Source organism: Vigna unguiculata, chromosome 8 (assembly GCF_004118075.2).
Source record: "Vigna unguiculata cultivar IT97K-499-35 chromosome 8, ASM411807v1, whole genome shotgun sequence".
Taxonomy (NCBI): Eukaryota; Viridiplantae; Streptophyta; class Magnoliopsida; order Fabales; family Fabaceae; genus Vigna; species Vigna unguiculata.
This window is the reverse complement of record NC_040286.1, coordinates 22,542,350-22,556,989: the sequence shown is the minus strand read 5'-3', so window position 1 is coordinate 22,556,989 and position 14,640 is coordinate 22,542,350. Positions and strand designations below refer to the sequence as shown.

Genomic DNA, 14,640 nt, shown 5'->3' with positions numbered 1-14,640 from the left:
AGACAAATACACAATTTTTGTCAAAACAAAACATGCACATAGTCTATATAGAAGAGTACAGGAGAATAAAACTCTCCTAACCAATGACAATAAAAACAGGACACATAGGCTTGCTGCATAATTTCCACAACAATCGTTGTAGCAGCATAATTTCCGCAATGTTTATCATGCATACCTTATAAATGCAAACAACAGTAGGTCTATTTGAACATAGCAGGAATTAGACCCCAAAGTTCAGAAATAGAGAACCTTATATACAGTACTGCAAAAAATTTAAATGCATAAGTTGGCATTGCCCTTTATTTCCACAGTCAAACGCTTAAATGCGGATCGTGGTGTACATCTGATGGGTCAGTATAAGTTGCATTCCTCAAAAAATAGCACCTAGGAGTTACTATAGACAGGGAGAGAGCACGAAAAATAATAATCAATTTTGTCTACGGACCTATTAGCCTACATCGTGTACCTTTCAATAAAGAGGTATCAACTAGAAACATTTAACATATGGTATAGATTACTTTAATGCTACTTTGTATAACAGGGATCAGCTACTATGAATACAGGATTAATATTGACAAAAATTTTACAGAACACACTAGCAGTTCAAACCCCAATCATAAGGCTGATAAATCACCTTCAACTCAGAAGTGGCAAGTAGGTCCAACAATAATTCTGAGTCGGCAGGATGTAAGTAGCTTGACACATGCTTCAGGACCTCTGCCTCATTTCTACCAAAATCTACACTAAACCTGAGTTTCAAAATGAAGAAATATTAGAATCCTCAAACTCAAATCAATTACACTTCTACTTATTCGAAGTTTTACGTAAGTATATTAATGTATATTTATATTTCAGAGATACTGCTCGTCTTAAATACTTTGAACCCAGCCAAGTATAGAATTTGAGAAGTTACCTGAGAGCATCAATCATATTTCAAGTCTTAAATTAACCTAAAGCACATAAATCATATTCCGAGTCTCTTTAAGAACCTACCACTTAAGGATCTTAGTGGCATGTGCAACCTTTGCAGTAAAATCTATTGAAAGGCCTCCATTTCTTAAGAAATTACGGGCTGCATCCATTAATTCTCTGTCAATGTCCCCGGGAGAATAGCACCGAAGTGAGGGTCCTGATCGAGTACCATATACCAAAGCAAAATGAATAAGGGACTCCGGGAAAGGAAGGGCCACCTAACAAAAAAGGAGCGAAAAGTGAGCATCAAATCAGTAGCTATGCTTGTGGCAACTTCGTAGAGAAAGTATGTGAACCAAACACCAAAAAGTAAAGCATTACATACTCAGACCTACAAATATGACCTAGGAAAAGCTTTCATGCTTACACCCACTTGAAGCCATGGTTAATCAAATCAACAGAAAATAAAACAAAATAAAAACATCAAGTGTTGAAGTAGATACTAATAAGGATTTAAAGCAATATAATTTAAAAAGAGAATTAAGATAGGTAGAAGAGAATAATAAAAAAACAGAGGGGTTCTAGGTTAGGTTAGGAATCTCTTAAATCTAAAATCATAATATGATGACTAGAAGATGTTGAATAGAAGTTGTTAGAACGACATGCAGCTCATCTATCACATATTAAATGAGGTCATGCATCACATGTTTTCATAGCCATTATGATAGCAGCCCAAGCAGGCAATTGGAGAATAGGCCCAAACCCATTATTTGGAGAGTGTATGAGAGGAGGAATAGGAGGGTGAGAGAATGATGAGTTGGCACGAGAGTGTTTTGTGCAGGAGAGTTTCTGTTATACTGAGGAGGAGGATGAGGAGAGAAAGGGTATCATTGAGTATTGGAAGTTTGTTATGGGCAGGGGGCAATAGCTCTCTATTGGAGTTAGGCTCTGTGGATAGAATCTGATTTCTGTATTTCCCTTTGTTTTTGCCATTCAATAATACTAGGATTTATTCCTTTCTGTGTGAATTGTCCTTTCTACTATAACTATTCTTTGGGTTTCCAACATTTTGGTCCTACCTGTCGGATATTCGTAGGGGTAAATGCCACCTAAATCGAAGAAGCAAATGGAAGCAAAAGTGGACGTGCTTGAGGCTGATGTGGCCAGCCTTAAGCTGACGGTGGAAACTATTCAAGCTCAAAATGCGTTGATCATGGATAAGTTAGATGCCTTGAATGATCAGCGAAGAAAAAGAAAAACAGGTGACGAATCTGATGTTGACAAGGAGGAAGAAGGAAGTGTTTATGACGAAGAAGGACCAAAAGTGATATCCACTAAGAGAACCACGACTCAAAGGATTTCGTCAGGGGGATTCAAGAAATTACAAGGTGATTCACGGGAAGAGTTTAGTCAATCAGTCAAGGAAATTGAGCTTTCGATGTTTGATGAAGACCCAGCAGGGTGGATTTCCCGAGCTGAAGTGTATTTTCAGGTGCAAGAAACACCAGATGATGTTCGTGTCAACCTTGCCCAGCTATGTATGGAAGGACCGTCAATCCATTTCTCTAATTCTCTTTTAGAGGATGAAAAAGAGTTGTCGTGGGAGCAGTTCAAAAGGGATCTCGACCATTATGGAGGCAGTCGCTAAGGGACGTTTTTGAGCAACTCTCTGAAAATAAACAAGAAGGGTGTTTGGATGACTATATTCATCGATTCTAACGTCTTATTGTGCAAGTAAAACGTGTTCCAGATGAGCAATATTTGGGGTATTTTTTTGCATGGCCTGAAAGAGGAGATTAGGGGACATGTTCGGAGGCTACTTTGTGGCGGGCAAAGTTGTTGAATCTAGCTCGTGCTATTGAAAGAGAAGTTGATGGAAGTAAGGGCGGTGGGTATCCAAGCCGAAGCAGTTTGGGTTCCTTTAGTGGATTCGGGGCCAGGGAAATAGAAGGAATGGGCATTCGGGCTGGATTCATGTGGGTCTTGGAAAGGATCATTTCAACGAGAAAGGACTGAATAAAGGACGTGTTGGGTTTCGGCCAAGGAGGATAAGACAGATGAGCCTAATAAAAAGAATTTAAGTACGCTGGATAGAGGAGGTAAGCACTTATCCCTACAGGAATTAAATGAATGCAAGAAGAAAGGACTATGTTACAAATGTAGAGGTAAAATATCAACTTCTTCACCAGTGTCCTGACAAACAATTGAAGGTCATGTTGTTGGAAGACGATGAAGTTGCGGATGACAATGGAGATTTTCAAAAGGTTGAATTATGTGACCTAAGAGATTCGGATGGTGAATGTACTATGTTGCTGTTGGGGAATTTGATTTACCACCATCATGAATAAAGAGCATGCTATTACTTTCCAGGAAGGATAGTGAATGTGAGACCCTATAGATACCTGCACCACCATAAAGATGAGATAGAAAAGCAAGTGAGGGGGATGTTGCAGTCGGGAATTATTAGGCCCAGCCAAAGTGTTTTTTCTAGCATGGTCATTTTAGTTAAAAAGAAAGATAATTCATGGAGGTTATGCGTGGACTACAGAGCTTTTAACAAAGTTACAGTGCCAAATAAATTCCCAATCCCTGTTATTGATGAATTATTAGATCAAGTGCATGGAGCTAAATATTTCTCTAAGCTGGACCTAAAATCGGGTTACCACCAAGTGAGAGTTAAGGCTAGTGACATACATAAGACTGCTTTCAAAACCCATGAAGGTCACTATGAGTATCTGGTTATGCCCTTTGGTCTGCATGCACCTTCAACTTTTCAAGCCTTAGTGAATGACATATTTCAGTCTATGTTCAGGAAGTATGTTCTAGTGTTTTTTTATGACATTTTCATCTACAATAAAGATTGGGAGACCCAAATGCAACACTTAGCTAAGGTGTTACAGGTGTTGTTAGATCAAAAATTAGTGGCCAACAAGAAGTGTCATTTTTCTCAAGTTGCTATTGAATACTTGGGGCACATTGTTCTACTGAGGGTGTGGCAATGGACCCAAGCAATGTGGACTATGTTTTGAAGTGGCCTGTCCCAATAAACACAAAAGGAGTTAGGGGTTTCTTGGGTCTCACGAGCTACTATAGGAAGTTTGTTAAGATTATGGGAAATTGGCTAAACCTTTAACTGCTCTGACTAGGATAGATGGGTTTAGATGGACTTCTGTTAAACAACAAACTTTGGACCACTCAGGGTTTTACAGAACGTATAGGAGGTTATTTGCGAATCTCCATTGGCATGGGATGAAGGAGAGGGTTCAACAGTTTGTCAAATAATGTGACACTTGTCAACTGCAAAAATATTTAATCAGCTCTCCTGGGGGTTTGTTGCAGCCTTTGAATTTTCCTTACCAGATCTGGGAAGAAATTTCCATGAACTTCATTACTGGCCTCCCAAAGTACAAGAGATATGAAGCCATTTTTGTTGTTGTGGACCGTTTGTCAAAGTACAGCCATTTTATCCCAATCAAACACCCATATATTGCAAAAATTTTGGCTGAGATTTTTGTCAGAGAAGTTGTTAGACTACATGGCATTCCAGCTTCAATCTTGTGTGACCGTGACCTAGTTTTTGTCAGCATTTTCTATAAGGAGATCTTTAAATTGCAAAGAACTCAGTTGAAGATGAGTACTGCCTATCATCCACAAACAGATGGTCAAACTGAAGTTGTGAATTACTGTTTAGAGACATTTCTGCAATGTTCCATAGCAGATCAACCACAGACATGGGTGTTGTGGGTGCCATGGGCTAAATATTGTATAACACCAATTTCCACCGTTCCATAGGAACCACCTTTTGAGGTGGTGTATGGACGGCTTCCACTAGTCATTACTAGATTGCTTCCAAGGGAGACATGTGTTGAAGCCATGCAACGTGAGTTGTTAGACCATGACGAGGCACTAAGTCAACTGAAGCAACATCTGCTTCAAGCTCAAGGGCGCATGAAAAATCAAGTTGATGCTAAGAGAGTGGATAAAAGTTTCAGCATTGGAGAATGGGTGTTCCTTAAGTTGAAGCCTCTTAGGAACCAGACCTTGAAGTCTAAGATTTGTCCTAAGCTTGCCCCTAGGTACTCTGGTCCTTTCCAAATTACAGGTAGAGTAAGGGTTGTAGCTTATAGACTTCAACTTCCTCCGAGGTCACATATACATCATGTATTCCACGTGTCACTCCTCAAAAAGGTTGTTGGGACTTATGATATTGAGAAAACTTTGCCTCCCGGATTAGATTTGGAGATTGTTGGAGATGTTGTACCTGCTGCAGTGTTGGCCACTCGTAAGGGAGACCAGCCGAAGAAGAGTTTATGATTAGAAACCAATTTCCAGATTTCAGTCTTGAGGACAAGACTGATTCTCAAGAGAGCGGCATTGATAGCAGCCCAAGCAGGCAATTGGAGAATAGACCCAGGCCCTTTATTTGAAGAGTGTATGAGAGGAGGAATAGGAGGGTGAGAGAATGATGAGCTGGCACAAGAGTGTGTTGTGCAGGAGAGTTTCTGTTATATTGGGGACGGTGAGGAGAGAGAGGTTATCGTTGAGTATTGGAAGTTTGTTATGGGCAGGGGGCAATAGCTCTCTATTGGAGCTAGGCTCTGTGGACAAAATCTCATTTATGTATTTCCTTTGGGATTTATTCCTTTCTGTGTGAATTGTCCTTTCTACTATAATTATTCTTTGGGTTTCCAACACATTAATAATAGGAAGTGTTAGTAATTTCATATAAAATAGAGATAAGGTCAAAGTATCGTATATAAACAAGTGTAAATTTTTCCTAATTAGTTGCCTTTGTGGGAGTGAATAAGGTCTAAATCTACTCTCTAAGACAGTCCAAGGATTGTGTGGTCATATCTCGAAGAAAATATGCTTTAAACATTTTAGAAGAAACAAGAATGTTTAATGTTTATCTTGTGGAGACACCAATGGTACCTAGTGTCAAACTTGTACCTGACCAAAGAGAACTTGTACCTAGTGTCATATCTTGGGAGAATAGACAACTAGTTGATAAGCTAAATTACCTCATTGTAACTTATCCTAACAATGTCTTTGTAGAGAACGTAATGAGTCAATTCTAAAACTCTTCTTGTGAAGACCATTGGGAAGCAGTTGTACTGATGTGAAAGTATATATTAAGAATGCTTCTGGCAAAGCCATTATTTACAAAGTTAAGGGAAATACTCAAATTGTTGGATATTCTGACACTAGTTGGGCATGGTCACCAAATAATAGATTTAGGGTAGTGTTTTTATTATCATGAAAAAATAAGAAACAAAATGTTGTGACAAGATCAAATATAAAAGTAAAATACAAGACAATGACACTTGTGAAATTGTGACTCATGGCTAAAGAAACTCCTCAGAGTTAAAATTTCACGAATATTCTCAAATACACCTTATGTTGGCAACCAAACAACATTTGCATTGCCTCTAATCCTATCTTTACGAGAGGACCAAACATATTTAGTCAAATTGTCATTTCACAATAGAAAAGTTAGAGGAGTACGGAGACCTCACCACTAGTTTTGTCAACTTTAGTGGATAATTGAAAGACATATTAACCAAGCCTTTAAGAGGATCAAAGATCAATCATATTTACAGCAAGATGAGAACATATGACTTAGATGCTCAAATCTTTTATAATAAAAAGGTATCTTTTACAATCTTTTAGAATCAAGAATATCTAGAATATAAAAATGTTTATATTTTTTTCTTATCATAGTTTTACAATTAGAGGATATCATATCTTCTTTGTTTATTGTATTGATTTTGCTTTACCATATAAATAAAACACTTGTTTTGCCTTTAGAAACATATGATTTCAACTTAACGTCTCTTCATTTCATATAGTTTAAGATTGTTTCAAAGTCTATCTTAGTGAAGTTTGTTAATCATATCGTGCTTTAACTATTAGGCCACCCATAAATATTTATTTCAACTACCAAATATACAACCTTCAACATTGGGTGTTGGGAATCTCATATCAACTAGAGATATGATCAAATTATAATATACCAGTATAAACATCATCTTACAAACTGGTTAAATTAAGCCTAAATTAAATTTCTAAGAGTAAGTATCACCAATTTAGTCTTATCCTAGAATATAGCCTCAATATATGGATATGTGAATGTATATAATGCACGGGTATAAAAATATACGTAGGTATTCAACATAACCTATGTACCTCAAAATCAGTCGATTTCACTTGAGCAATTCCATCCTTTCCCTCTCACCCTCTAACTTCTAAAGAAAGTCCTATTGATACTAGATTTATAAGCATATTATTGAACCTAGCCCAATATTTCAAGGTGCAAATCTTAAGTTTGTCTCTCATTAAAAAACATGCTAGTCATGTAACTACTTACTAGAAGGAAAAGGTAGAATAAAATAGAGATCCTAGATTACTAAGTCACTAAAATTCAAATTAGTATAGGGGCTGTAAAGAGAAAACGGGAAAGTTCCGGTCTAAAGAATAAGGAGGATAAACTTTGAAGAGCCTTTTATGTAGTACTTAAATAAAGGTGTTGCTGTAGTATAAAGCAAATATAACGCCATGGGAATGCAAGCAAAGCTAACTCATGAATGAACACCTTCACTTTAACGGTTGAACGAATTAAAATAGAACAAAGATATCTTACCCTTAAACGTTTATCTTTTGCACCGAATGGCTTCATAAGGGTGTATGGTTGTCGCTGGTTCGCCCTCAAAATGCCATTTTGAATGGCCGAAAGAGAGTAGGTGAATCCACCAATAACATATTGGAAGTCTTCAAATAATTTCCTTCTTTCGAGTGCTCCAGAAGGGTGACCCCATACTAAGATTGCATGGATGGTCATCATATTATATAGATTAATAAAAAAAGCAAGCTTCTCTTCTCTAGACAAATCGCATACTTCCCCTCTTTGGAGCTCTTCTATTATTCTTAGATATCTAAACAAAAATACAGTTGTATAAATAACAGAGTTAAGTTCTAGGAATAACATCGTTAAATGGCACTTCTGAGTAAGTAAGCCAAAAGGCATTAGAAAAACCTTGCAAACTCCTCACTTCCATGCATACTTCTGTAATCAACATGACGTCCATCTTCAGAGGCATAGGCTTCAAACATTGCATAGGACAAAAGCCTCAGCCTCGATGCAACTTCTGTCATAGGCTTAGGTTTAACAGTAATTATCCCCCTCGGAATGTTGTAACAAAAAGATGCCACAGTTGGATCGTCATCCAAAAACCGATATAGGTGATTACCATCCTCAAATAGATTCTCACTAAAGCAAAACAAAACAATTGAACATGTAAGAATTTTCATTTCTTTTGTTTAAAATAAAACGGAAATTAGAAACACCAAATGGAGTAGTACTTGGACTCACTCAAAAACATGCTGAAAGAAGAGCTTGCTGGCAAGTTTTCGTGCAAACTCAACAGCCTATACCATCAGACAAGAATAAGGAAGATAGAAAAGGCATTCTGAAGATAGAAATTCTGAAATGGTATTAAATGAGTTTGATAAACAACGGATATGCTCGACCATGTGATCGTTAATAAAGGAAGACTAGAATTCAAAACAGACAGTTGCTCCAGAAAAAGCTTTTGAACAGGATAAATGTCACAAATATTAAGAGGTGAATCCGTTAATTGTATTCACCTAAAACTCATAATGAATTTGCATGCATCTCTAACTTCTTCCATATTATAGACACACGTCAAACAAATGGCAACTTCTATGAAGACATTACATCAATTCTCTAATGGTCAGTTTGTGCTTATTTGAAAACAAAAATGTTTTCTTTGCAAACTTTATAAATATAAATATATATATATATATATATATGTGTGTGTGTGTGTGTGTGTGTATATGTGTGTATGTATGTATGTATGTGTGTGTGTCTAATCTGCTCATTTTTAAATTAAGCTATTTTTTCTGCTTTTTTAAGAAACAAATCTCATCCACTTTTAAAAAATGAATTTTTCCATTACTTGTTTTAGATACACTTATTTTAAATTTAAAAAAAAAAAAACTGAATTTATTTTAAATTTAAACAAACTGACCAAATGTTATTTGATACTAGAAGTCTCAATACAATAAATAGGTTGCTCAATTCTATGTAAATATTAATTTAGATAAACATGCTTTATAAATGCAAACGGAGAGAAAGTGTATCACTTAATTTTCACAACAAATCAGCAGCAGCACAGCGCAGACCTAAAGTACAAATTTCCTTGGCTTTTTACCTTAAAAATTATTCCCCTTCCCATCACAACATGGAATGAAGGAAAAATAAAAAAGAACGCCTCCAAAGGAAATGAGTTAAGTTCAAGAAAATAAATTCATTTTAAGGTTTATTTTCTTCTATTTTGAATAGATGTGGATCACAAGTAAATTCAAAGTAAGGATAAGCTAAAAAAACACAAATGACAGAAGGAGAATCAATTATTAAAATCCATTGCAGCAACCTGAAGGACAAAGCATCGAGAAGGAACAAGCTATAAGAAAATAGAACCAACATGTGCAATGAGGTAGTTCCTTCGAAGGAAGAAAAGACCATGAAAAACTAAAAAATCATCAAATTATACATCTTATAACCTTCAGGAATAAAGATAAACCAGAGATGAGGAAGTATACCATTTGTCTTTTGTTTGTAATATTAACTATTACTAACTATTAACAAGCCAAAATGGGAAATGAATGTGTTAACCAACAAGAAAGAGAGAAACATTGAACTGAAACCGTGTGCTTATATGACAATTAAGATGCTTTATTTATTTTGAGAAAAAAGAATTTATACAATAAATAGAGGAGATCTAATATCTTTTAATAATAAAGAAATGATACAGGAATAAATAAAAGTATTTTTAATAATACATATTCACTAAACTTGACAACTCCAGTTGTGATGTCTCCAAACTGCAGTTTTTCTCTTATGAAATGACATTCCACCTTAATATGTTTGGACCTCTCATAACAGACAGAATTAGAAGTAATGTATAATGTTGCCCAGTTGTCACATATTAGGTGCATTTGGAAACTTTATTCAAAGTTAAGTATTTTGAGTAGTTGTTTTAGTATATTTAAGTGACTAATATCATTGTCTTGTATTTTGCTTTTGCAGTTGATCTTAACACAACCTTTTGTTTCTTACTCTTTCACGATATTAAACAACCTCCAACATGACCAAGATATTGTTTTAGTTGTACAATACCATCCTTATCATTGCCTACAATGTCTTTCACATATACAATGAACAGGACCATCCTTAAGAAGAACGACAATAAAACAAAGAATGATCCACATTATTCCGTATTCTTTTAAATTGTTGGATAACAATCCAAAACTGCCCAAACCATGCATAGCGTTATTGCTTGAGGCCATTAAGGACCTAGTAGACGACATACCATGTCAGGTGACACCTCCTAAGCAATAAAGCTAGAAGGTTGTTCCATTTAGACTTCATCAAGGTCACCATGAAGAAATACATTTTTTATGTCAAGCCGAAAAAAAGTCTAGTGGTGAATAACTACAATGAAAAAGGGAAGTTGAATGGATGTCATTTTGGCAATTGAAGAAAAAGTGTCAATATAACCTTGGCCATAGATTCATTGTCATATTTTGGCAACTAACCAGGATTTATAGAGAACAATGTTTCCATTGGGTCTTGTTTTAAGAGTGTATAGCCATGAGAACCAACAATTGATTTGCGAATTGATTTGTCCGTTGGAGGACAAACCAACTCCCAAGTATCTCTAATTTAAATGGCACACGACTCATCTCATCTCATCAATCATCACTTGTCACTACTCTAAGTGAAATAAAGTTTCATCTGAACACATAGAAATGAGAACAAAAGATAACAAAGGCAAACAAGTATAACATATGGTGGAAAGTTGATGAGAATTGAGGTTTATATAGTGAGGAGAAGGGTTACATGTAGAACGTGTACCTTTTCGAATAACAATAGGCTAATCATTTTCAGAGGAAACTAGATTCAGCAATATGGGAGATAGTGTCGGTGAAGGGTTATATCATTATCCATTGAAGATGGGTCCCATATTGAAATTTCAATAAGTTGTGTTGTGAATAACATTGATATACCTGAGGAGGTGTTGGAGAAACATTTTATGGCATAGTCATCCAGTGGCAATGGTAGAAAAGTGACTAAATATGTCATCATTAAAAGGAATAGATGTGTAGAATGGAATAGACTTAAAGAAAGAGAAAACAAAAGACACAATACCTATGAAGATCAAGAGAGAAACATTGATACCCTTTTAAAAACAATAATATCCCACGAAGACACTTGAAAGATAGAGGAGAAAATTCAACCATGTGTGAAGTTATTTACAAAACATGTGGTACCAAACAAAAAGCCACTTCATTTTAGACTCTTCATGAAAAAAAATCTTGTTAGATTCCTATACGAAAGATTATTTACAAATTACCCCTACCACATATATTTTTTCATGCAAGGAACAAAACAAATGATGATATGACAAGTGTGCGAACGAAAATGTGGAATTTTTTTCATGTAGAGACCAAAATGAAGACTATAACTTTCACATAGGGACTACATGACAAATGATGTCAAATAAAGAGACCCAATCTAATACCGTTACAACTTTAGCAAACAGCAGGAATCATTTTTCATATAGAAATTAAAATGTACAGCTTTTACATATAGGAATCAAAAAGAAAAATGATACCAAATGTAAACACCAAGTTTTTAATTTAATCTAAATAATATCTTAAAACAAAAGCTACCAAATACAAGCTACAGGTACAAACTAAGCTAAACCATAGTCTTTGTATTTTGTGATTAAAAAGAAATCAAAAGCAATTAGGTTCTCATTTCTCAAACATTGATTCCATTTAACTTAATAATAAAGCTTTAAGGGACACCACACAAAAAGGACAAACTTTCTACAGCACTAATTGCATGACTATTATTGTTTCGGGCAACCAAATTTTATAGATGCATTAAACGATTACACTTGGGAGAATATACAATGTTGTTAAAACACACTAGAATGTCATCGAAACTTGAAATCAAGCTTACCTCCTTCCTTTCCAACAATTGATCTTCTGATAAGAAGTCCACAGCATCAGAAGCAACGAAGCAGTTAGTAAACCTCCGCATTTTGCAAAATCGGTCCTTCACAACAATGCATTCTTTCATTTTGCGGACAATTAGAGCCATTTCATCAAGCGCCCCTCTACTGGACACATCATCCTCTCCAGAAAGTGGCGGAACTGGGCATTCAAATGATGGTGCTTCATTAATAAGGTAGTCAATCTTCTCATTAAGTTTGCCAGACTCACTTAAGGACTTTAGTGTACTCAAGCCTCCAATAAGTATTCCATTGAAAAAAACCTTGGGAATAGAAGTAGATCCTGAATTCTTCTCCAGCTCCATCTTTCTACTAGGAAAGACATCAATGTTGATTTCAACATATCTAAGCCTTTTCATATACAAAAATTTCCTAACTTCTTTACATTCTGGGCACCCTAGTCTTGTGTACAATATAATCCTTCCTTTCATGGGTATGGGTAGTGATGGACCTTCATTTATAGGTTCCTCCCTTGAGACAGTTCTATTTTCAGCATCAACAGATGACGTTTTAATATAATTTAAGGGATTCCAAATTGTTTTCTCCACTGTCTTCTCAGGAACCTCTTTCGTATCACTTTCTCTTGATAAATATGAAGGGTCCTTACCCATGTCATCAGATTTAACCACAGTATATTCGTCTCTTTTTACAGAAAGGCGGCGAAGCACCATGGACACTGCTATTATACTTTTCTCCTTAACAAAGTCTCTAAGAGATTTTGTCTTCTCAACCCCACGTAGATTCTCCGGATTGGTGTGCAAAGTATCCATAGATGTGCTGCAGCCAGCTTCAGTTCCAGGAACCACAGCTCCACCAACATCAGGCTCCAAATTATTGCCCTCTGAAGTGTTCTCTGTTTTTTGATTCATTTGTGCAGATCCCACGCTTCTGCTGTCATCCTTCTCTATGAACAAACCCTGCCGCACAAAACTATTATCTAGGCTTACTTCTTGACTTTTAGGCTCAAAATCTCCACTGTCTCCCTTAACACCTGAACACTCTTGTCCAACAATGCTAACTTCAATTCCAGATTCCATGGAATCACTATCATGATCCTTTTGAAACAAGTCATCTGGAACCGTACCGGTCTCCAAGTTTTCTTGTTGAGGTCCACACAGCAAATCGCAACTATCCCCCAACCTCCGACCCAACTGAGATTCTCCGGCTACATTGTCTTTTCTTTCCTCTTGAATATTCAACTCTACATCTATCACCTCATCCACCCTGTTTGGCATACTATGCTGCTCATCATCAAACTTGAGGGCATCATGACCAATATGCTGATCATTCCCAAACTCAGAGCAATCACAGTCTACATTTTGAGTTTCTGCCCGCACTGAGTGTTTTTCCCTATGTTCTTCACTCAAATCCCCTTCTATCTTTCCAACGGCCCGAGGACTTCGCTCATCTGTCTCCTCTAATTCTTTCTTTTCCATGGTAATGCAACCAAGAATCACATTTTCCACACGCTACATAATCTAGGCGCCACAACAAACTCAACACCACTGTATGTTAACAACACTGCTTCTGACTTGTCTCCTAATGAAACCAACGACGAGTGTGCAACACTCAAACAATAATCAAAAGCAAACCCTGAAAGTTACATGAAATTAAGGAGCCAGAAAGTGAGAGGTAGTAGCATCAGTAAGTTAACCATGAAACAAGATCACTGCAGGAGTAAAAAAAATCGAATTTATTACCACACCAACACAAGGCCTTCAAAATTTAGTTTACCTTTCCTAATTAAGACCCTGGTGCCTTTCGCCTGTGAAAACTACAAGGGGCAAGGAATTGCAACTCATTCCAAATGTAATTTGCAAACTCTGAAAAATAACAGCCTGATTAATTTGATAAGGTTGGTTACACATTAGAACTCGAAACACATGTTTGGTTTTAGCCAAACCAAACAAAGGGTTTTATGGAAAAAGATTACAACAAACAACGCGGAAAAACAAAATGAGAAAATTGGTGAATGTAAAAAGAGAAAATGAAAAGGAGGGGGAAGTTACCGATCCGATGAGAATTGAATTGACGCAGAAAAAGAAGACAAGAGGAGGGGTTAGGTTTGTGTTGCGTTGCGCTGCGTTGCGTTGGAGGTTTGAGTAGAAAGTCGAAGGTTGTAAGGGAAGGATGATTCAGACAGCAGGAGGAGCGAGAGAAGCGGGAAGTGCATGGGCCAAAACTTAAATTCCTACTAAATACAATTTTAATTTATATATCATCATATTTATGTGAGTAACACAATATATTTGTTTATCAGCGACACCGTATATTATTAATGCAAAAAAAAATATACATTCAATTAGGAATTATTTAAATTAATTACTATTCAAATTCATAGTCCCTCCCTCGTAATAATTTCTGATTATTTTAATAGCAATATTGATGCAGTAATTATAAAAAATAATGATAAATAAGAAAGGAACTTTAAAAGCACAACAATAATTATAATTCATCGTGAAATAACATAAATATGTTGTGAATAAGAAGAAGACCATACTCATTAAAGATGGTAAATAAACCCATCTTGTGGGTATTGCCGAATCCGTCCCCGTTTTGACGGGAATTCCCGCATTGACTGGGTATGGATAATGGTATGGAAAATCCCCGACTTTTTCAATTGGTA

At 36.2% G+C, this 14,640-nt stretch overlaps 1 protein-coding gene across 1 annotated transcript; it reads right to left on the bottom strand.

Annotated features, from left to right (window-relative positions):
* Positions 1 to 336: 336 nt before the first annotated feature.
* Positions 337 to 14,186, bottom strand: LOC114193094. The gene is made up of 8 exons (XM_028082793.1): positions 14,024 to 14,186; positions 13,749 to 13,837; positions 11,963 to 13,607; positions 8,282 to 8,337; positions 7,946 to 8,179; positions 7,553 to 7,844; positions 994 to 1,190; positions 337 to 749 (listed from the first exon to the last, which is right to left on the bottom strand). Exons 3-8 carry the CDS (start codon positions 13,448 to 13,450, stop codon positions 596 to 598), a joined length of 2,421 nt encoding a protein of 806 aa, XP_027938594.1. The 5' UTR covers positions 13,451 to 13,607; positions 13,749 to 13,837; positions 14,024 to 14,186; the 3' UTR covers positions 337 to 595.
* Positions 14,187 to 14,640: the final 454 nt, after the last annotated feature.

Bases quoted from the DNA above. Each gene is read 5' to 3' on its own strand.
- LOC114193094 (XM_028082793.1), bottom strand. From the start codon at position 13,450: ATGGAAAAGAAAGAATTAGAGGAGACAGATGAGCGAAGTCCTCGGGCC. The intron at 8,338-11,962 runs GTAAGCTTGATT...CTGATGGTATAG, and splicing joins AATTGTTGGAAAGGAAGGAG to GCTGTTGAGTTTGCACGAAA. The intron at 750-993 runs GTAGGTTCTTAA...TTTGAAACTCAG, and splicing joins GCCACTAAGATCCTTAAGTG to GTTTAGTGTAGATTTTGGTA.